Source organism: Onychostruthus taczanowskii, unplaced genomic scaffold (assembly GCF_017590055.1).
Source record: "Onychostruthus taczanowskii isolate IOZ18803 unplaced genomic scaffold, ASM1759005v1 scaffold17, whole genome shotgun sequence".
In the NCBI taxonomy this organism is placed as follows: domain Eukaryota; kingdom Metazoa; phylum Chordata; class Aves; order Passeriformes; family Passeridae; genus Onychostruthus; species Onychostruthus taczanowskii.
Window position 1 is genome coordinate 10,988,553 of NW_024498906.1, and position 21,452 is coordinate 11,010,004.

The 21,452-nt window shown below is 42.3% G+C and overlaps 1 protein-coding gene across 10 annotated transcripts in view; it reads right to left on the reverse strand.

The window, feature by feature from the left end:
• Positions 1-8,396: 8,396 nt before the first annotated feature.
• The window catches only part of AGPAT3 (1-acylglycerol-3-phosphate O-acyltransferase 3), an 88,350-nt gene continuing 75,294 nt past the window's right edge, over positions 8,397-21,452 (reverse strand). For all 10 annotated transcript variants that reach the window (XM_041400037.1, XM_041400033.1, XM_041400030.1 and 7 more), the window contains 5 exons: positions 20,644-20,797; positions 20,140-20,242; positions 17,707-17,782; positions 15,364-15,562; positions 8,397-14,707 (listed from right to left, as the gene is read on the reverse strand). In XM_041400037.1, coding sequence (XP_041255971.1) covers positions 14,619-14,707; positions 15,364-15,562; positions 17,707-17,782; positions 20,140-20,242; positions 20,644-20,797 — 621 coding nt within the window. In that variant the 3' untranslated portion in view covers positions 8,397-14,618. The remainder of the gene's footprint in view (positions 14,708-15,363; positions 15,563-17,706; positions 17,783-20,139; positions 20,243-20,643; positions 20,798-21,452) is intronic.

Below are 21,452 nucleotides of genomic sequence, written 5' to 3' on the forward strand. Positions count from 1 at the left end.
AAAACTGACTGTCACCAAAAAAGCACACAAAGTTTAACTGAGGGAATTCTATTTTTAATTAACTAATTTCATGAAATCATAGCCACCTGCAGAAACAGAAAAACAATTAGAAGATTTTTGTATTTGGGAAAATAATTTTTTAAGATTGTAAATTCCTTTTATTTAAATTAGTACTTCAAAAGCCACCTTGTCTTTTTGAATTAGTATGTCAGCCACAAATCATTAGTGGTACATAATGATCAAAATTTTGGCTTTTTATTTCATATTGTTGGGAATGAATCATTGACAGAAATGTATTTTATAGCAACAAAACCAGCGTGGGGAACCTATTTCCATAGAAGCTCTATTCAAGAGTATTTTCATTCCATCCATAGATTTCTGCAGCAGAATCTGATGTGTTTTGTGAACTGTTGCCAATCACCAGAGTTAGGAAAACATGGGAATGCAGAGAAGGTGACAGTAATTGTGGAAGAGCTGCTGTGTGTCCCTGTTGTGAAACCTGTAAATGACCACAGACAAACCAGAGGGAAAAGCCATTTCAAAATTGAAATGTGCAATTAAAGATCTTCAGGAAAGGCCAGAAAAAGTGAACAGCCTTTAGAAGGGGAGAGAAAAAGAGAGCAATCATCGAAATGCTGAAAATATTTAAGAAATGAGTCTGCAGAAATACTGGCCAGCAAGCCAGGGCAGAGCAGCTGGAGCAAGGAGGAGATGCTGGCCTGGAAGGGAGAATCAGTACCTTGCTATTTGTCCAGCATAATCTTCACAACCTTTTCAACATCAGTCTGTGCCTTCTGGGACTCCAAGAAACCTCCTTTTCTGGCAGTGCCTTTCTTCCAGCACCCCTTGAGACAGACTTTCCTCCTCCTCCAAACAGTTTGCTTTGAATAGTTCTCTACAATCCTACTCATCCAGGGAGGATGCCACAAAAAGGCAGCACTTTTGAGTTATCAGAGCAGCTCTACCTTGCAGACATGAGAAAGGCATTTGGACTCAGATCAAGTTCTGAGTGTGTTACAAGCACGCCAACCCACCTCAGTAAAGAGGAACAAGTTCAAGGTGTCAATTTTTGAGTAGGAAAGTATAAACATCATTACCAGGATGTTAATGTTACATGTTTAATGGTGTCAGCAACTGCTCTTGCTCCCTCTGTACCACATAAAAGAATCACATAAAAGAAAGAAGAGGAAAAAGCAGATGTGACAGCCCTTACTCCAAGCTAATTCTGAAGACCAAAGGAATTCCATCTGCAGCTGAGCTACCACTGCCCTTGCCTCCTTTTCTTCTCCCCCAACATGTCATTTAGATCTATTTCCCAAGCCACTCAAACATGTTAATCACTAACTAGAAAATAGTGCTGTGATCTTGGAGCCTTTCACAGCTCCCTGAAATCCAAACAACTTTTCAGCCAGTATGGGCAGAAACAAGGTCAGGTGCCAGCAGGCAGAGAAGGCCCTCAAGCCCCAGGAGTTCCTGCAGCTCTGGACTATTTTCAGGATAGACCTGAGCTGCAAAACAGAAACATTTCATCTGCCAGCAGGGAGGCACAGGGCTAATTAGCAGGTCTTGAACAGCAAGATTCAAACAGAGAGCATCCAGCACTCTCCCTGGTTTTTAGAGAAATGGATGCTATTTCTCTGTATCACCTGCCTCTGCTCCCTGAGCACCCACCTTTTCCCTGCTATCCAGCCCTGCTGAGCATGGAGCTTCATGAGAGCATCAGCTCAAACTGTGTGAAAATGGAAATCAATTCTCACTCATGAGAGAGGTTTGTGTCAGGAGTTTCATTCACATTTATGCCATGGGTATGAGTGGCAGAAGCCCAAGGTAGATTCCCAGGACAGTCACACCAACATAATTCTGAACTTCCTCTTGAGACTGGAGACCTTAGAAGAAAAGGGTTGTTTGTCTGGAAAGTTACCCTGTCCTGAGAGGAGTTAGAAGCACAGAAAGATAAACATTTGAACACTGGCTGTTCCTTAGAAAAGGGGGAAGTAAAGGGACACCACCATGGGATGTTTCCATGCACAACTCAAGTGCAGGTGCTATGGTACCACCACCAGCAAGGAGATTTCAGCAGCAGACACAGCAAGCCTGTCATGGCCTGCCAGGAGGGCCTGGAGAGAGCACGGTCTATTTAATCTGTGCACAGCCAGAGAGCTCCCTGCTCCCAGCTCACAAGGTAATTCACTGTTCTTTTATCAGCTGTACTCTGCAGTCTGCACCTGGACTCTCTCAGCTGGGGACTGACAACCCTTTCCTCCAGAATATATTCATTTCTATTAATTTTTACTTACTACACGATTAGAAACATAGATGTGTGGTCACTTCTAAAAACACATTACAGGAAACATTATCAAAATACACCTTTGCTAATTATGCTTTTGTGCAAACATATAGTAGTTCTGGGTTGTTACTTCATTTATCATCCTTCTTAGGAGTAGCTTCTGAAGAGTACTGAAGTTGGTAAGAATAAGATCATAACATTTTTAATTCAATTTTCTACACAATAAGGATCTATTCTAAGGATTGTCTAAGGATGATTGTTTAATCTCTGCCCATCACACCCCTGAGGAAGAGCTCACACATGTCCAAGGGATAATGTAAAACTGATGGGAATAAGAAAGGAGAGAATCTTAAGAGTGAATTACACCATTATTTAAATACTCTTCTCTACATTCATCAAGGGAAAGCTCAATTCCAAATTAGAATGTAAAATTATTAGTTGTTAAATTAAAATGCATTATTAATTAGAAATTAGATTCCCTTGCAAGCTTATCTTAGGCAGGTCCTCCCTAGGTGGCAAAATTGAAGTACTACAAGAATAATGAAGTCTGAAGAAAAGGCCCAGAAAGCCATTCGTAATAAGCATAGAAGTAAATATTCTGATGAGAATCCTCCCCTTCAGAATGCTTATTTTTATTTTTGTGTCCTGCCATGACAGCAGGACCTTCTCAGAGGGTTAAATTGACAGGGTATGTGTGATTTCATGGAGAAAGAGGAGAGATAAACAACCAGAGACTCAGCATAATGTAAGTTTTGAGATCATAAAGACATCCAGTCCACAGAGGATATTTTCACTGCAGGCTTCTATTCCAGGCTTTGATCCTATTAGACTCTGGTGCTCTCAGGAATAAAGCTACTGAGACAGCTGTAAAACAAAATACATAATTGATGGGAGAGAAAGGACAATGAAATCTCCTCAATTCTTGCTCTGACCCCCCAGTAATACAGCAGCAAATATTTTAAACAGATGATGCTGCTCAGATCCAGGTCCTGTAGCAGCACTGCAAACAAACCTTCAGTACTTTTAACACCCTGTTAGTCCCTTTCAGCTGTGCCTGAAGACAAAAGGTACTGAGAGCCTCGCCCTGAGCACCAAACTGAAGCTGAGTAAAACTAAGTTTGAACCCTCCTCAGTGAGCTGTTGAGAAATGAGGTTTCCTCGTGCAAGTGGAACAACAAAATTCTGGTATTTCATTTTTGTAAAGGTGCTATATAGTTACCATGTTTTGTTTTGTATCTGGAGTGGGAGTGAGTACTGTTTTCTCACAGGTTGCACAACAAGTACAAGGCCCTTTACCCTTCTGATGGGTGGAATAGCAAATCTCCTTGTCTGGGGGAGACAGAAGGGAAAATCTGGGTGCACTGATTGTTTGGGTGACACTTCTGAACCTGTGCTGAAATCTCTGAGAAACCCAAGGGAATTAAACACTGACTCCCATCAGACTGAAAAGGAAGTCATGTGCCTAATCCTATTAGTGCCTGTAAAATTCCCAGACCTAACATTAGCTCCAGAGGTTACTCCACTGAGATCCCTTTGAGAGTAAGCAAAACCCCCCATATTGCTTCTGTGCAATTTGTTCTCCCTAACCACGTTATCGCTTCGGAGTTAACAGCAATAATTTATGTTCCATTATGTGCAGTACTTAATTTAGATAGGCCAGCTGCCTTCCTGCATGGCTGCCAGCAAAAGAGTGCACATTCTCAGGAAAGAACAAATTTGCAGGTTTCCCTTGCCTGCCTTTCTAATCTTACTGGAGTTCTGGGCCAAGGGTGCTGGGGGGATGTGGTTTCTTTGTTCCCATCTAGCAGGGGGCTAACCCTGGATGAGCAAGTTTACCTCCCCAAAAATAGAGTTCCAGTCTGCAGCACAGGGTTGTGTCTTTTGTCTTCACAGCTGAAGAATATTCAAAAGCCTTTTCATAAAAGCATTTCTTAACAATTTGAGGTCTTATCCATCCTTAAATTAATCAGAAAAGAAATATGGGATTTGCCAGGTAAACTCTATTATTATGTTCAGTTAGAGAGTCTTGCTCTGAACCTACCTGCTGACAGAGAGGAAGCAGTGCATTGTTCTGGCAGATTATGCCATTATAATCCCAAAAAATGCTCTGTACTGAAAACAAATTTTTAAATAACAGAAAAAAAATTAAAATCTGAATTTTGCTATAAAACTTTGTAAATAATGAGAATTACATAATTATGTGCTAAGTGGAATGTGAGAAGAAAGCAGCAAAACAGGAAAGAGTTTTGCCTGCCCATTCAGCATCAATTCTATTTTCCCTATATCTCAGTTTTGTGCAATTGCTTAAAGTAAAGCCTTTCACAGCTGGGAGAAAGCCCAGCTGTGCCTGAAAAAAGTCAGCCTTGTTTGGTCAAACATGACACTTGCAGCAGTGTGAAGAGAGGAGTAACCTCAGAGAGAAGGATTTTCTCCCAGGGAGTCTCGGGATCAGCTCAGCTCTGTGGCAGAGTGGACCCTACTTTTATCACCTACAAAGCAGCTTTGCTGCACAGAGGCAAAGGGCACAGGTCTCCTACCTTTGACAAGGAGCTCTGACCTGACAGGAAGCAAACAAGAATTAGCATTTTCATGGAAATACTTGTGGAATTCATATTTCATTGCAGCAAGGGTAGGAGGAGATTTGTATGTGTTCCTAAACTGATTCGTTTCTTTCTTCTACTGATCTTCCTTATAAATGGAGCAACCACTAGCACTTAACTACTTGTAACTTCATTGGAGAAGTGAAAAAAAAAGAGATGTCACAACTAGGCCAGTACTGAATTTGGCTTTTGCAAATGTTACCTGACATCAGCAAGCTGGAAAACAAAGGCAGTTCATTTTCACACCACAAGTCACAGCCGAGTAAAAGAACCTGTCCTCAGAGTGAGCTCTGTATCCCGTCAGTCATGGGCCATGTCTGCACAGAGGTGGCACAGGGGCACCTCCTTTTGGCACTCTGCTTTCTAGCAAATGCCTCGGGAAGCAACGTGCTTTGTCTTTCCAGTGGAGAGCAGAAATTCCTGCTCCAGCCCTGTCAGCTCAGGTGTCACAACTCCAGCTCCAGCAGCCTCATCACAGTAGCACTGTCTTTTTGGCACAAACCTTTGTCACAGCAGAACTAATGATGTTGGCAGTACAGGGGACCTCTATATGTGCACATATCTCATATAATGTGTTGATATCATATATGTTATTTTTGTAACCCCTAGCAGGAGAGAAGGCTCAGTGCAGATCAGTGTTGTGTGTGTGGGATGAATAACGGAATCATAGAATTTTAAGAGGTTGGAATGGACATTAAAGATCATCTAGTTCTGATGATGAACCTCCCACCAGACCAGGTTGTTCAAGGCCTTATCCAACCTTGCTTGGAACACTGCCAGAGATGGGGCATTCACAACCTTCCTGGACAGCCTGTGCCTGGGCCTCACCACCCTCACAGTAAATTTCTTCCTGTCTAACCTAAATTTCCCCTTTCCATTTGTACCTATCACTCCTTGTCCTGTCACTACAGTTCCAGACAAAGAATTCTTCTCCAGCTTCCCTGTAGCCCCTTCAGATTCCGGAAGGTGCTCTGAGGTCTCCACACTCTTCTTTTCTTCTGGCTGAACAGCCACAGCTTTCCCAGCCTGTCTTCAAAGGCGAGGTGCTCCAGTCCTCTTGTCAATGTTGTGTCCCTTCTCTGGACTTGTTCCAATGATTCCACATCCTTCTTACATTGGGGGGGACACCAGACCTGGACACAGCATTGCAGGTGGGGTCTCACCAGAGCAGAGTAGAGGTGGGGAGCCTCCTCCTTGGACCTGCTGCCCATGTTCCTTTCAATGGAGGCCAGGACAGGGTTGGTTTCTGGACTGTGGGTGCTCACTGCCAGTTCATGTTGAGTTTTTCCTCAGCTATCACCCCCAGGTCTTTTTCTGCAGGGCTGCTCTCAATTCCTTCCCCACCCAACCTGTAGGTGTGTCTGGGATTGCCCCAGTGCAGATGCAGGACCTTGTACTTTGTTGAACTTTATGAAGCTCCCACCAGCCCCACCTGTCAGGCCTGCCAAGGTCCCTTGCTGTGGGGTGTGACACACCACAGCTGTGGCACTGTAAGCTGACTTCAGCTCTGCACAACAGGGACCAGGGGTGGCCTTTGGTTCAGATGAAGAGCTGCCAACAGCTGAGTGGATCAACTGGTGGTCTGAATACTTCCCCAAGTCACACATGGAGAGGGGGAATTAAACATTATCCCTTCCACATGTGGGATAGCTAAAAGAACCTGGGCAGACAGCACCGGACTCTGACATATAATATAGAATGTGATGAAATCCAGGAGAGCATTTCATTAACCCACACCACAGCTATTAACACTTATCTACCTACAAAATCCTGTTACACAAAGTTTTGTTTTACAGAGGCACTCTGCCAAGCCTCTCAGGAGCGGATTCCAGTTTTAGAAGCATGTAGAAAGTGCCTCAGCCTGTTCCTCACCCCAAAAGCCCTCTGCCCAACATAGCACTGAGGAGGGTGGCACATCTGAACTATGAACTTGCTCCCAGTGCAGCAGCTGATTGTATCTGGTGTTGAGAACACAGCATTTCTTTTATGGAATTCCAGGCTGTTTTCCCAAATACGTTAATGCAGTGTTGGAAGAAAAGGAGTGGAATTAGTGAGATGAAAGTAAATACAGAAAATGCCACCACCACAAGCAGCCTCCAACAGTGTATACAACTTAAAGAGAGGGTGTGTAAGAAGCTCCCACAGCCTGAAGGCCACTGTGATGTGGACTGCTTAGCACAGAAACAAACCACCTAACAACATTCCCTGTGCCCTCATCCACAGAGCAAATGTGTTCTTCCATTTCCACAGCTCCCTTACGCAGTGCTGGCTGTCAAACCCTGCAGTGCCACACTGCCCCACTGACCTGCCCTTGCCCATAAACCCCACTGCTGGCTGCTTCTTACAGGTGTAGTTGTGATGTGTGACACTGGTGGGTTCCAGATCAAAATTACATCCTCTAAAAATGAATTACGGATCCAAGGAGATCCAATAGAAGCACGAGGTAAGAAAAGCTGTATTCATGAGAACTCAAAAGGAAGACAAAAAAGTTTCTGCTTGTGCACTCTTAGAATGGAAACCCATCCTCTCCGCAAAAAATAGGTCCTCCCACACAGAGACACATGACACCACTCATCTGTCATTTTAAGGCATCTCAGCCCAACCTAGACTGTTCAAGGGGGAACAGATCAGGGAAAAGAAAACCTACAGGAGAAACCAAGAACCCAGTGCTTGCAGGATAGCAAAAAGATGACCCAGGAATGTGATATTGTGACACTAAGTGTCTTTGCTAAAGGATCACATAGGCTAAAGAAGAGCTGATGGTCCAGGGGTCAGAGCATGGTACAGTGTATGATGTTGGTGTACACAGGAGGAAGTGCTTTATCTTCTAGTGAAAAATAAAAACTTTAAGGATGTCAGATTTGAAAAACTGGTTTAATCTACAGCATCTCTGCATACAGCCACCCTACCCTGCTGCAGTCTCAGCTTCTTAGATTATACAGCTTTGAGCTTACTTAGGAGGATTCTTCAGGAAAGGAAGATACCTCCCTCCCTCTTCTGATCTTTTGGAGGAGTCATGCAAAACTTTATATATTGATTGCTGCTATAAGTGAACCATCACTATTGTTCAGTAGTGAACCATCCCTCTGCAGTTCTCAAGGACTGGCTTTATGCAGGGAGTGCCCATAGGGTTACTCTTGTTCTTGCCTCCCATCCCAACAAAACAATCTATCCAGGTAATTGCTGCAGACATGTGGCCCTCACATGGGTCAGTTTGCAGGACTGAGACCAAAAAGCATAAGTGGAAATGAAACCAATCAAAGCAAAAAGAAAATAGCCCTTAGTGCATGTTTAGTTACAAAAACCAGAGTAGTAAGTAGGAAAAGGATGCAGGTCTCCCAGTTACATTATGGGCTGCTCAATAAACACTTGAAAAAAAGCCAGATGCTGGGCAGTCACCATTTCATTCAAGCACAATGAAACCCCCTCTATTCCATCAAAAAATGTACAAAATCACATACAGTTAAATAAACAACTGAAAGCGTGAATGAGATTCTAATATACAGTACTTTCACACAGCCAAAGCTATTTTATTTTACAAGACGAGGCTTTTGCGTTCATCTTTTTTCTGAAAGCCCAGTAAAAACAGCGTAAACTACTTAAGCAAAATTTAAGAGACAACTTACAAAGTAAAATTTGCATAGCACTGTAAATCAGCGTGTTTGTTTGGGCACAGTTCTCCGTAAAAACTACAGTAGGTGACAGGTTTGGGTTTTCTTAATAGCTTCTTGTTTTTCACCAGATTCAGACACACTTCTTCTGAACATCATAAAATCAAGTGTAGGAAACAACTGTAAAAATGTACAAAAATATATACACATGCACAGTAAATGCATACCCTGTATACAGTTTTATTACTCGTTAGATTTGGCTAATAATGATCATCTGGTGACTTACGCTTCCCTCCGAATGACAGGTTTGCAACACATCAATCAGCTCAAGGAGGGCGATTTTCCTCGGAGAGAAGGTTTTGATTAAAGCTACAGTACTTGCTGGTGATCTGAGGAGTGAGCGAGGCGCCGGCCGGCAGCGGCCGCCGGGCGTTCAGGCGAGTTCAGCATTCAGATGTCACAAGGGACAGCTCGGACACAGCTGAAGCGAAGGGACACGAAGGGACACAGCTTGGCTCTCTGCACAGATGCACATGCAAGGAATAAAGGAGGTACACAGAACCCGCTCGTGCCTTGGGGTGTAAAATTTAATTCCTGATTAGGCTCTGCTACCTACTCTTCCTTCCCTCGCAAATTTTGTATTTGTATGTATACTCGTAATTTGTAACTCAGTGTGTTTTCCTTAAGAATGCACGCTGGCCAAAATGAAAAAAAGTTGTGTAAGACTGAAAATTGGTAGTGGTAGCCCCCACACTAAGGAATACTTCTAATTTAAATTTTTAAAGTACTATTATATTCTGATTGCTGCTGAAGTGTCTAATTTTAAAATTCACTTTTCTCCTAAAAAGATAAAATGCTGCTTCTGCTAGTGGTTTATAGAAATAGGCTATCTACACTCAAATGCTCTCAACAGTGAAAGTGCACGAATAATCTTTCTTTACAGTTTCAAAAACTGAACTGGTGGCTGGTAACTACAGGTACAACATTTTAAGAAACACAGGCAGCTCTCTAAAAGCCTAGAGAGGCCAAGGATCACAGAAACACATTTGTCTTAGATGCCAATCCCATGTCTTCCCAATTCTGAAATATGAAATATTTTCATGACTTTTTCTGGTGGCTAACACACATGGCACAGACCCTGTAATGCTGACTTCCAGAACGTTCTCCCTCCAAACCACAGCAGGTAAATAACACACAACCAACAGCCTGCAAGCATCTTGCTGCAAAGACAATCAGATAAACCACCTTTAAAGATAAACATGGCAGAATGAGAGTCCGCATCTGAAACAAGCCCTCAGGAGGAATTCTGACCCAAATCACATGAACATGGCAAGGGTTATTTCATAAGTTGTTACATGGAGGTCTCACATCCACATTAGCCAGAGCTTGCCTCCCACATAGTTGTCTCTGTTTTGCAAAGCTCCTGGTGATCATTCAGTTTTCTCAGAGCAAGAATTTGGCCGGACCTGTCAGTGTTCCTGCTCCTCCCAGCGATGCACCTTGCCATGTTCCTTCTCCCTCACAGCTCCCAGCATGGCTGTCACCTGCTTCAAATCCCAGCTTCACTCAGCACCAGCAGCCCTGGAGCACCGCCTGTTATGATCAGAAGGTTCAGGAATAATAGAACAAGCAGCTGTGACACGCTGGGTGGGAGTACAAATTCAGCATTCCCATCACAGGGATGAGCTTCTTTGTGCAGGCACACAGCAGAACTTGCAGCAATTGTCTGCGAGGAATCAGAACCTTCACACCAGGGGACAGAAGCACATGGCATCCAGGAGATGCTGTGAGCTATCCTGCTGCATCCCATCTTCAAAGGTGATCAAGGAATGGATTCTTCACTTTGATCTGTGTTGGCCTCCAGCATCTGCATGAAACACTTGGGCGAAGTCTGCCCAAGCCTGGCTTTAGACTTCTTAGCAAATACTTCTCCAAGGTGCCAAAATACATCAGATTGTGTCTTCAATCTGAAACACTCTGTGTAGCGTCAAGTCAGCATGATTAAAAGCCTCCAACCCCACATTTCTTCAAAAGGTACATGAAGGAAAACCAGGTTTTGGTGCAGTCCCAAGATAGAAACAGTACTTTCAGCAAATATCCGATGAACAGTGACTTCCTTGCTTTCTCATTATTCCAACTCTTAATAAAAACCTTGTCCCAGCTCCCTTTCACCAGAGGGACTGGTTGCCAGGTAGGGAGGGCCTGTGTGAGGGAGGCCTCTTCTCTTCCCTGCTAAGTTATGTTTTGAAGCAGCAAAGTTGCATTATCATGTAACACAAACACCATCCTGTCACTTCAGACCTAGAGCTGTCAACCAGCGCCAAAATTCAGGAAAAGAAAACCCCAGCCATGTGAGACAGCTGCTGTTGGACTGGTTGAGCTGGAGGGCTCCGAGTTCCTGCTAAGAGGTTGTAACCAAACCATTTGCAGAAGATACAGGTGAGCAAATATACAGACATTGGTGATGGAGACAAGAGGTACCATGTGGAAGTGAGCAGTCACACTCACTTTTCCTGTGAATACCAGGCAAGTAGGACACAGGCAGCAGTCAGATTCATTGGTCAGCAATTATAGAGCCCTTCGAGATAAGTTAAAGCAGAACAAAGGAACATTGCCCATGCTCTTTGTGCCAGAGACAGATATTTTGCTCAAGGAGTGATGCAAAGTCAATTGCAGGAGCACATTCAGCCCACAATGAGCAAGAGAGAACTGTAATCCTACCGAGCCAAGGCCTCCGGATACCACATCCTTCTTCAGCATCAGCTCTTTGTGCCTTCCTAACTCAGAGATGCCACGTGGCCAGCAGTCCCCAAACTATCTCACCAGCTTCTCAGATGTAGGTCAATGTGATGCTCCTTTGGAACTGCAAATCCCACTTGGAGAGGAGCATCATTGCTGTTGGTGACAATGACAAATGCTGCCAAGGCCAAGACCACACGTCTATCATCTGTCCATGTTAGTCTGAGAACCTTTCCTCTTCGGAGTCAGTGCTGAACTCCACGGCAGTCAGCTTGCAAGTCCATACTGGAAAACTCTATTTACTCCAAACAAATAAGCAATAAATGAAAATTCTGAAAGGTGGAGAGAAAAAACACTCCCATAGCTGTAAGTTTATTAAACCTAGCATGGTTGAAAAGCAAAAGACGAAAAACATGATATATTTTTGTTTATTATTGCTCTTAAAGGGCTTGGTAGTCAAATATACAAGCTATGCTCTATTAAACCAGAAGAAAATAAGATATAAAATCTATGCTCACTTTACCAATCCAATCCACCTGCTAATCTTCATTAGTGACATTAACTTCAGCTATTTCCAGTCATTTTAATTTATACATAATCTGTGTACGTGTGCGCGCGCGAGTATAAAAACCCCTATTTGAGAGATAAAATTCAAAATGAAGAGATTCGTGTTGGTTTTGTACTGTTTTGTGCACTGTAGGTTTCAGTTTTTCAAGTGGTTACTGATACGTCTGTTTAGAAGAGCATAATTTAAGTATCTGATGATGTATTTATTATATTTCCAAAAAGAAAGCATGACCAATAAGTTATGATAAGAAAATATGAAATGTTGATTATTCTCCCCTTGATGTACATGCACTAATCCCATGATCCTGAATAGGGAGTTACATGCACTAAGAGGAGAAAAGGATCCTGTAAAGAGAAAGGAATTAATAGCCTTTCTCCTCTAAGCAGCTCCCCTCTTCTCAGCATTAAGAAGGGATTTATTTTGTGAAATTCTCATCATGCCCATTAATATACTGCTCAAAATGTAAGTATAAAACATAGTCATTGGTCAGCCTGCTTAGCAAGCCTCTTCTGCTAAGCCAGTACAATTTATATATACTCAATATCATCTTCAGGAAGCAAGTATACAGCATTTGTAACATTTTTCTAGGAAGCAAGAACTATACCCATTACTGAATTACTTCAGGGAAAAAAGAAGAAAAAAAAAAGAACCCCCCACTGTTCTCAGTCCTCTGGTTAAAAACAGGGAAAAGACAGAGTGAACTTTATCAGCATTTGGATGTCTGACTGTATTTGAAGACAAATTACAAAAATCATCCAGCAAGGAAAACAGAGCTATAGCTAGGCTCCGCTCTCCTCAGTTCCCAAAGCATATTTCAAATTCCACTACCATTTGCAACATATTTGCAGCCCCTCTCTTAGGGAAGATTTATTGAGGGGACAAAGATGACACACTAACGTTGGGGGTCTGGGTACAAGGATTCAGCGAGGTGGACTCTAACAGGAGACAGACAGAACTCAGGTCAGCCTTCAAATTCTCTTGTTGAAAAGACCACAAATAAAAATCAAGTGCATGACAGAACAAGTGATTAATGACCCCAAGTAAAATATTTTTCTAAGTTACAAAATTGCTCTTCCAGTGTTTGAAAACAGAAAAACCTGTGGGAGAAGAGGTTACATTCCAACAGTTAAGAGCAAATTCAGAAAGAAGGTAAATTATTACTCTCTTATCTTGGTTACTGGAGCAAAGATGAAAACAACAACCAGTGCTTTGATAAAATCTGCTCTTTACAAAAGTGAGATAAATATTCTAGTGGCAGCTGGGTTAAAGATACAGACCCTGAGGGTTAGCTTCTGCCCTCAGCTGTAGATCTGCAACTCATTTCACCCACTTCTGTGAGCAGCCAAATGCAGATTGTGACCTTCAGACTTGAACATACAGGTATAGTTACCATCTGTTTGCAAATAATTCTCAGTTATGCATACAGCAGCAACCTACAGAAACCTCCAAATGTGCGTTTGTAAAAAAAGGAAAGGAAAGGAAGGAAAAAAGGGAGACAGGTACAGACATGATTCTGAGCTCTAATTTTCAGAGAAAAAGACCAAAATGTCAACAAGCAAAACTAAAGATACTTAAAATCCCTGAAGAGACCTTATACTCTTTCTAATGCTTTAACAGCACAGCTCACCTTGCAAAAAACTTCACATGAACATCTAAAGCATGATCAAGTCAAAAGAGCAGCACACCCTATCCTGACACACACAGGGTAAAGTCCTGGCCCCATCTGAATCCATGCTGAAACTCTCATTAGAAGTTCAAGAGATACCAGCATTCAAAATTTGACTGCTACAAACCTCTCCTTTTCACATTTTTTACAAAAGAAGACATTTTGAAAACTATTGTGCTGATTTCTAGTGCTGCCTCCCCGTTTACTGAGAGAGGTTGGCTGAACCGGACTTTGGTAATGAGAAATGCAAACAGAAATTAAAGGAGAATTGAAAAGATTTCCTTCTTTGCACAATTCTAAATCCCACGGCCAACCACTAATTAAAAACAAAAAAAAAACAAACAAGGCCGTACAGATTCAAAATTATGGAACATGTTTGATGTGAAACAGGGCAAACAGTACTCAAGACTGAAGTAATATTTAGAAATTAAACAGCCTTGAGCAGTTAGCAGGAGATAGGATGAGGGTGTTATCCTATTGGATCTGTTCTATGGGATGTGCTGATGGACAACATGCTGCTTCCAAACTCCACTATCCATTCTCCTGCATTACAGAAGTCTTAAGATGTTGCCTGAAAATAAAAAGTGTCAGTGTAACATACGAACAGGATTTCATCTGTAGCCATGACAACACAGCCAAAAAGACTCTAACCCAATGAACACCTGTCAATTCATTTAAGGAGAGTGTTTTTTCCTGGCTCATTAGTAAGAGAAGTTGGAAATCAATAAATGTTACGTTGGCTTTAGCAAGAGGAAACATTCAATGGCTCCTGTTGTAAAAGTGAGTGTAGTGCTCTTGACAGAAACCAGTTTTCAGTCATCTGAAGATACACGTGGCCATGGCCAATGCCCTCTTTTCTCCCCCACCCCAAGTCCCCCAACAAAGCAAGAAAAATTAGTTTCTTCTTCCACCCCACCCCAGATTTTCTCCCACAGCTTGACTACAGTAATCCTTGAACAGGCAGAAGGTTGGTGCATTCTCTTCAGCCGATGCCTCCAACTTCTTCATTCTTGGCTCAAGTTTTATTCATTAATATTAGTCATCAGTTATTAAGAAAAAGATAGTTTCTAAGTGTTTGTTGTTGTTTTTTAACTGAAGTTAATCGGATACCATAGTCTGGTTATATGTGCTGAACTGCAGCCGTCAGTTATTCCTTTTTCTTGAATTCCTGGTTGCCATAGCTGGAGCCTTTTTCTATTTCAGTTACTCCTATCAGTCTACGAACTCCAAAGGAAGCTTTAAAATATAACAGAGAAATGAGAGGCACATTAAAACCAGTCCAAGCATCCAGGAAGTTACATGTAAGCTCACAAGCAGAACCCAATCCCCAAGTCAGCAGTGACCAACAGTGCGCTGTATGAAGCTGCACAGGGATCACAGGTCAAATGGCACTCAAAGAGAGGGACAACCCAGATTTAAAAATATAATTATTGCTTCTCTTGGTTAACAGGACATGTAGCATGAACTCTGAAGCATAGCCCCTCCCTCTACTTCCCCTTCTTTTATTGCTGGGGTTTTTTTGTTGGGGGGGGGAAGGGAGGACTTGGTGGTATTTATTTATTTTTTGTTTGTGGTGGTGGTTTTGTTTGTTTTTTATTTTTTTAATTCACAGACAAGTTGTCCAATGAAAGTATTCTATCCTTCAGGCACCATAATAATGGGCTACATGACTCACCTGCTACTACTGCAGTTTTTGCTTAAGATATGAAGGCAAATTTGCCCAGATTAAAACTTTTGAAGCAATAAAAATGCTGTACAACAGAAAGACTAATGAGTGAGCTCCAAATATTTTCCTACAAGCCCCATCCTCATTAATTAATACACAGAACTTATTAAAGGATCCTGTTTGTTATGTGTCACACTGGGCTTAGCATCCTCTCTGCTATTATTACCTGCTCCTACAAGTCCCAGGAATGCAAGGATAAGGAGAGGTGATCCACTTGCAAAAACTCCAAAGCCAAATGTGAAGAGAGGAGAAAGGAGAACTGTGGCCCAAAAAAGAAAGTTTAGGAGAGTCCACGGTCTCCTAGGAGGTTTAAACTGCTTGCCAGGAAATACACCTTCCTGATTATACATCTCTTGCAAAGCATCCTGGGGGAAAGAAAAAAGAAAATGGGTCATAATGTTTGCCCCAAGCAGGCCAAGATTAGTCAGCTCCAGGACAACATCAAGGACAGTATCTGTGGTACAAACTCATCAAGAGTGCACAGCATCCAATTCCATCTGCTGTCACTTATTTGGGCATTTCTGTTGATCATCCAAGTGACCTTTAAGCCTTTTGAAGGCAATTTTGGCACATCAAAAACTGAAACCTCATCATCCTCTCCACTACCAAATACCTTCATCTTGCCTGTTAATTGCTCAAGAATTTAGGGCAGCTTCAGGCCGGAGACCAGTTCAGACCCTACCAACCCTCTTAGCTGGGTGCTTTTCCTTCCTGTTTTTACTTCCAGAAAGTTCAGCATGATTCAGCAAAGCACAGCAGAAAAAATCTGTATGGAGAGCTAGGAGGGGAGGGCAAGGAATGAGCTGAGAGCAGAGACAGCACCACACCAACCCTAATCCCAGCCCTGCAACAAAGCCATTGCATCCCAAGCTGAGCCTGCAGAGGTGCAATCCTGGAACACATAAACCAAAGGAACAAGGTGCCCACCACCTTCCCTCAGTCTGTAATATTTAAGGTTCTTTAAGGTTTCCAAGTCATTACCAAGGATGGCTCAAGTCCAGCTATTTCTTGCCTTTTTTTTTTTTTTTTTTTAATTTCCCTTACAAAGAACTGAGAAGTGCAAGGCATTCCTTGCCAAAACCAGCCTTTGGAGGACACACTCTCTGTGCAGGAAGAGGATTTCAGTTATAACGTCATTGCAATAAATGGAATGAGAGGATTCCAGTAATAAAGTACTGCTAACACTAAGATCAATATGTATAATACTCATGTCCACAACTCCCTGACAACATCTCACAACAAAGTAGAACAGAGATACAGCCAACATCAGGAGAGATGTTGAGAAGAGAAGAAATGGTGTCACAATGCACGAGGTGAAGGTTAGATTGGACATTAGGAAAAAAAAAACTTTCATGGAAAGGGTTGTAAAGCAGTAAGACTGTCCAGGGAACTGGTGGAGTCATCATCCCTGGAAGTGTTAAAAGAAACCCCTATGGATTTGGCACTAGAGGACATGGTTTAGTGGTGAACATGGTGGTGGTGCTGGGTCGACATTTGGACTCTCTGTTCTTAGAAGCCTTTCTCAACCTCAAAGACTCTTTGGTTCTACAGACCTGCTAGGGGGGGAAAAGATGATGAGCTACTGCTCTTTGTAAGATTACCTCTCTCCTTAACTGAATCAGAGTTCAGATATTCAAACAAATTAGGTTGAAATAAATATAATGAAACTCAGAACAATTTGCTGCCTACCTAGAGACTGAGCATAAGCCTGGCAATGCTGCAGCACAGGTCATCATAGCTGGGGAAAGCCCAGGATACTCAAACTTTCTGCTTTCTGTGCTCTGCTGTCTTTCCACAACACAGAAATCAAGATACACTTTTCAAGTTCAATAATCCACCACTTAGGGCTGGACAGTTACAGCTCTCTCCTACTCCCCACAGAGGTGTTAAATGTGTGGTCAAGAAAAATGGATTTTTCTAACCATCTACGGTTAGAAAAAGAAATGACACAAGGAAAAGCTCTGAGCCATCTGAAGGCATGCTGGGCATGTGTTTTATCAGTCCCTGGCAGCAGATCCCAGGGACTGTCTGTCCCATGTCACACACCACTGCAGAAGTATTACCAGGAGGCAGAAGGAAAGTGACAGTGGAAGAAAAATGAAAGCAAAGAACAATTGCAGCTGAAAGCTGGAACCGGCTGTCCCTGACAGACAGTTATCACTCTTCTCAAGTGCCTAAAAACACCCACAGGGAAAATGGAGCTTTTAGAAATGCATGACAGAGATCCAAGTGCTGAAAAATGTAAAAAGACACTGGATTGCTATTAGTCTTCCACAGCTCAGGCATATCTCTGAACTCTATTGTGCTTCCTGGCAATTTGAGACCTCACTACCCAGCCCTCTGCTGCCAAGGGGCTCCTTGGTCCTGCTCCTTCCAGCACTTTGAGGGATGGCTGCCTACTTATACATAATATCCTCTCCATCCAGTGCAAGAGTGTGTATTACTCACTGACTTAACACACTCCCCTGTGCAAGTCCCAAAAGGCAGAAAAGAAAGCAAAGCTATTTACCTTTTCCTGGTAAAGCTTATGAAGCCAGTTTGCAGCTTCCTTTTCATCTTGAGGGATATCTTCCAGAGGAAATCTCCTAGTTTAGTAGAGAGATTAAAAAATGGAAAGAAGAAAAACAAAAAAGAAGAATTAAGGGAAAATCCAGGTATTTGGTTTCATGTCTCCCCTAGGGAAGATCTTCCATTCACTAAAGGGCAGAAATCACAGGCAATAATGTCAATGATGGCAGAGGTCTTAAACACAGAGAACTGGGACTTAAAATCTGAGGTTTTAGGCTGGGAATTGAATGCTATTTAAGACAAAAGAAACTGCACAAGCTCCTGTCAGTTTCAGAGCACACCAGCAAAATAAGCATTTCTCATGCAAACACTGTTCTTCCTTCGCCAGATCCACCACTGGCTGATTCCCAGCAAGCTCAGACTGAGGCACTCGGAGCTGGGAAAAGACAAGCAAGTGGAAAACCCCAGGATAATTGTTGGTTACATTTTGGCAGTGAAAACCCTATTTTGGAAGCAATAGGAGAGGCAACTAAACATTCACTTTATACCATCTCTAAAGAAGACATCTGCAGTGACTGCCCTTGTCGCTCTTTGCCTCTGCAGTCCCACAGACTGAGGCACACAGTTCTGGGGGTGTGTGACAATTTTGCCCAGTGCCAGCCCTGACCTGACCTCACTGAGGACAGGTGCCTTGTCAGAGCCTCTCTGTAGTGGTGAAGAGCAAACCATTCCCCTGCATTCTTCTGTTTTCTAGACCCTTCCAAACCAAGCCCCTGTATGATTCTGTGAATTTGTTCTAACACATTTCTAATGATTTCTGCATCCCATAAGCCAACTGAACACCAGATCTGGCAGATTCACTTACGTGAGCTCTAACAAGAGAAACTGCTCAATTCATATAAATAATGCCCAATAAAAGCTCAGTGAAAAGTCATTTGCTGAAAGCTTTCTGGTGAAGTTGCCGTGGTGTTGCTGCCACCACTAGAGGGGACTCACAGCAATCACTTCGGTGATTTCCTGATTATTTCCTCTGGAGGTAGTCAGGATAAAGACTGGATCCACTGCAGAGCTAAGCTGCTTACCTCTGCACAGGTAACTACGTCTGCACATACCAAGAACAAGAGCTTATGTGCTTCCCTTCTCTGAGCTACAATAAGGCTGTTGGCACAACAAGGACATGTTCCACTTTCAGCAAAACGTCTGTAAAAACAGTCTCCTTACTCTCATAGCTTCTTCCCCAAAACAGAAGTCTAGAAAAGCACCTTGAAAATATTCATTCCATCCACAAATATTTTAAATCAAAATTATCTAAGCACAGCGATTTGTAAGGTACAATTAGTACTTTCACCTGGCAACATCATCCTCAACAGAATTTTACAAACCTGAACCTCTTCTAACTCTACTGAAGTACATTTCTCTTCTCTCCTCCCATTACCCCTCCAAGAAATGGAAGAAAATTGCACATCCATTAGCAAAAAAAGGATATTTAACTGAAGGCTGCCACAATTCGCTGTATAATTAATAATTATACAGATGTGCATCCATGCATGTGCACCTCAGATCCAGCCAGCTATCCTACATGCGCCTGCCATCAGTGTGGAATTACAGGTGGAGCTGCCTGACCAGTTGTTTTGCTGGCTGGCAAATTGTCTGCTCACTTTCCTCATCAGGAATATGTTTGGCAAGTGTAAATAGTGAAATGAAACCCCTTGCAAATGAGCAAGTCCACCTCTCCATGCACAGCTCCACAGTCATCTTTTCAGCTGAGAGACTAAAATGTTGTGGATGTTGCAGCAACACACAGACCCAAGGCCAGAGGAGAAAGGTGTGGGGGGAAGGAGAAAGGCTTTTTTTTTTTTTTAAACTTTTAACAACCAAGCATCAGCCTCATCACCAGAATACCGCAATGGTTTCCAAAGGGTGGGTGAATCCCACAGAGAAGAAGCAAACTGTCTAAAGAACTGTGGAAAGAATAACCAGGTCATGTCTCAGGTACAAACACAAAAGGGGAAAGAAGAAATTCAACAGGATTGGTCGTTTTTGTGATCACAAGGAAGCCTTTGAAGCAGAAGGCAGCAAGGAGAAAGCAAAAAAGAGAAGGAGTGGATGTGCGTGCATGCAAATGTGCTGCATGGTGTTAGGTGTTAGCAGCTACTCTTTGAGGCAAAGGAACAGTGAGGAATGTGAGCAATGTCCCACCTTATTCACAGGATGTCTGAATGTCAGCATTTTAAAAATTTTAAGCTGCTGATGTGAGTGAGGGAGAGAAACTGGCATGTAAAGGAGCTTTAGACTATTTACTACAAGGGACCACTGAAGCTGAAGGACAAGGAGAAGTGGACTAGAGGAAAGGACATTACCCTGTAAAATCTGAATACACTTCAACATGCTAAACTATGCATCTTAGGGCTCACCTCCATCAGTAAATGCTCACCTTACACACATATCTGCTTCATATTTCTTTCCATAAAGAATTCCTAATAAAGATGGGTTCTTGTTTCCTCTGAAATTTAGTGTTACATCATACACTGCTGAAACTGTTGGGAAAAAAAAAATAAAACAGGGCTGTTACAGCAGCAATTCCAGCAAGCACCTTCTGGCATCCTTGCTTGAGACAGCAACAGAGCCTCGTGCAAGCCTTGCACTAATGATGTGTCAGAGTCCTCCACTATTCTGTGTTTACACATCACATTTACCTGCACCAGCCCCTTGACACTCCCAGCTCTGTAAAACACCAGACGACTTGATGAACTAAGCAACATAAAAAGGTTTTTAGTATTTCTCAAGACTGGTATCTGACAGTTCTGTGGCGATTTATAAATTACCAGCTGACACGCTGGATCCTCATTACTGCCAGCTCACTAATTGTAAGGAACAACAGAGCAGACTATGCTGGTGCTAAACGACATGTTACAAGTGCTGCAAAGCTTGGCAGTACCTGTTCCCCTGAGACACTGGACAGCAGTGGTGAAACCTTTGGTTCTGGGCAACAGGTGGTATTTCAGTTTAGGCAACCCCTTGGATTCAGCTACTTCCATACTGATGCGGTGCTTGGTCTCTGTGAAACGAGTTCCTTCACAGTACAGAAGAAACTGTGCAAGACAAAAGCAAAAAAAAAACAAAAAAACAAACAACCCCAAGGATATCTTGAGATATCAAAAGAAATCCAGCAGCATTCTGAAAATTTGTGCAAGATGAACATGCATGTGCACACACTTCAATTGTCTCATCTCTTCACCAAGTATTAGCCATAAGCACCACCTCCCAGCTCATTTACCATTATTTTACATTTAACAACACTTGTACCAAATTTAAGGTGACAAAAAGACAGCCCTAATTGTGGCATTTAGAATGCACAGAAACTGGGAAATTGATCCACTCAAGTCAATTTTAATCATGATTTCAATTACCAAGCAGGAAGTCTTGATTTAAATAATCAATGCTAACTACATTTTGCACTTATATTTTCTAGTTTTTTTCCCTAGAGACTCGTCCTTGGTTCTCAGTTGTAGAATCATTAAAATGTATAGATTTGAAGCTCAAGTTCAGTTGTGAGATTTTCTAATTGGTAGGTTTTATTGTTTTTTCTTTTCTTCCCCACACTCATCAGGAAGATGTATTCAATATAATTCATATCCATATATTCAAGCAATTAAGTAGCTTAAAATACATTCTCCAGATTCTTACTTTTTTCTATCTTTGTAATGGTAGAAAATTACAATGCATTCACAATGTTCTAGTTAAGGC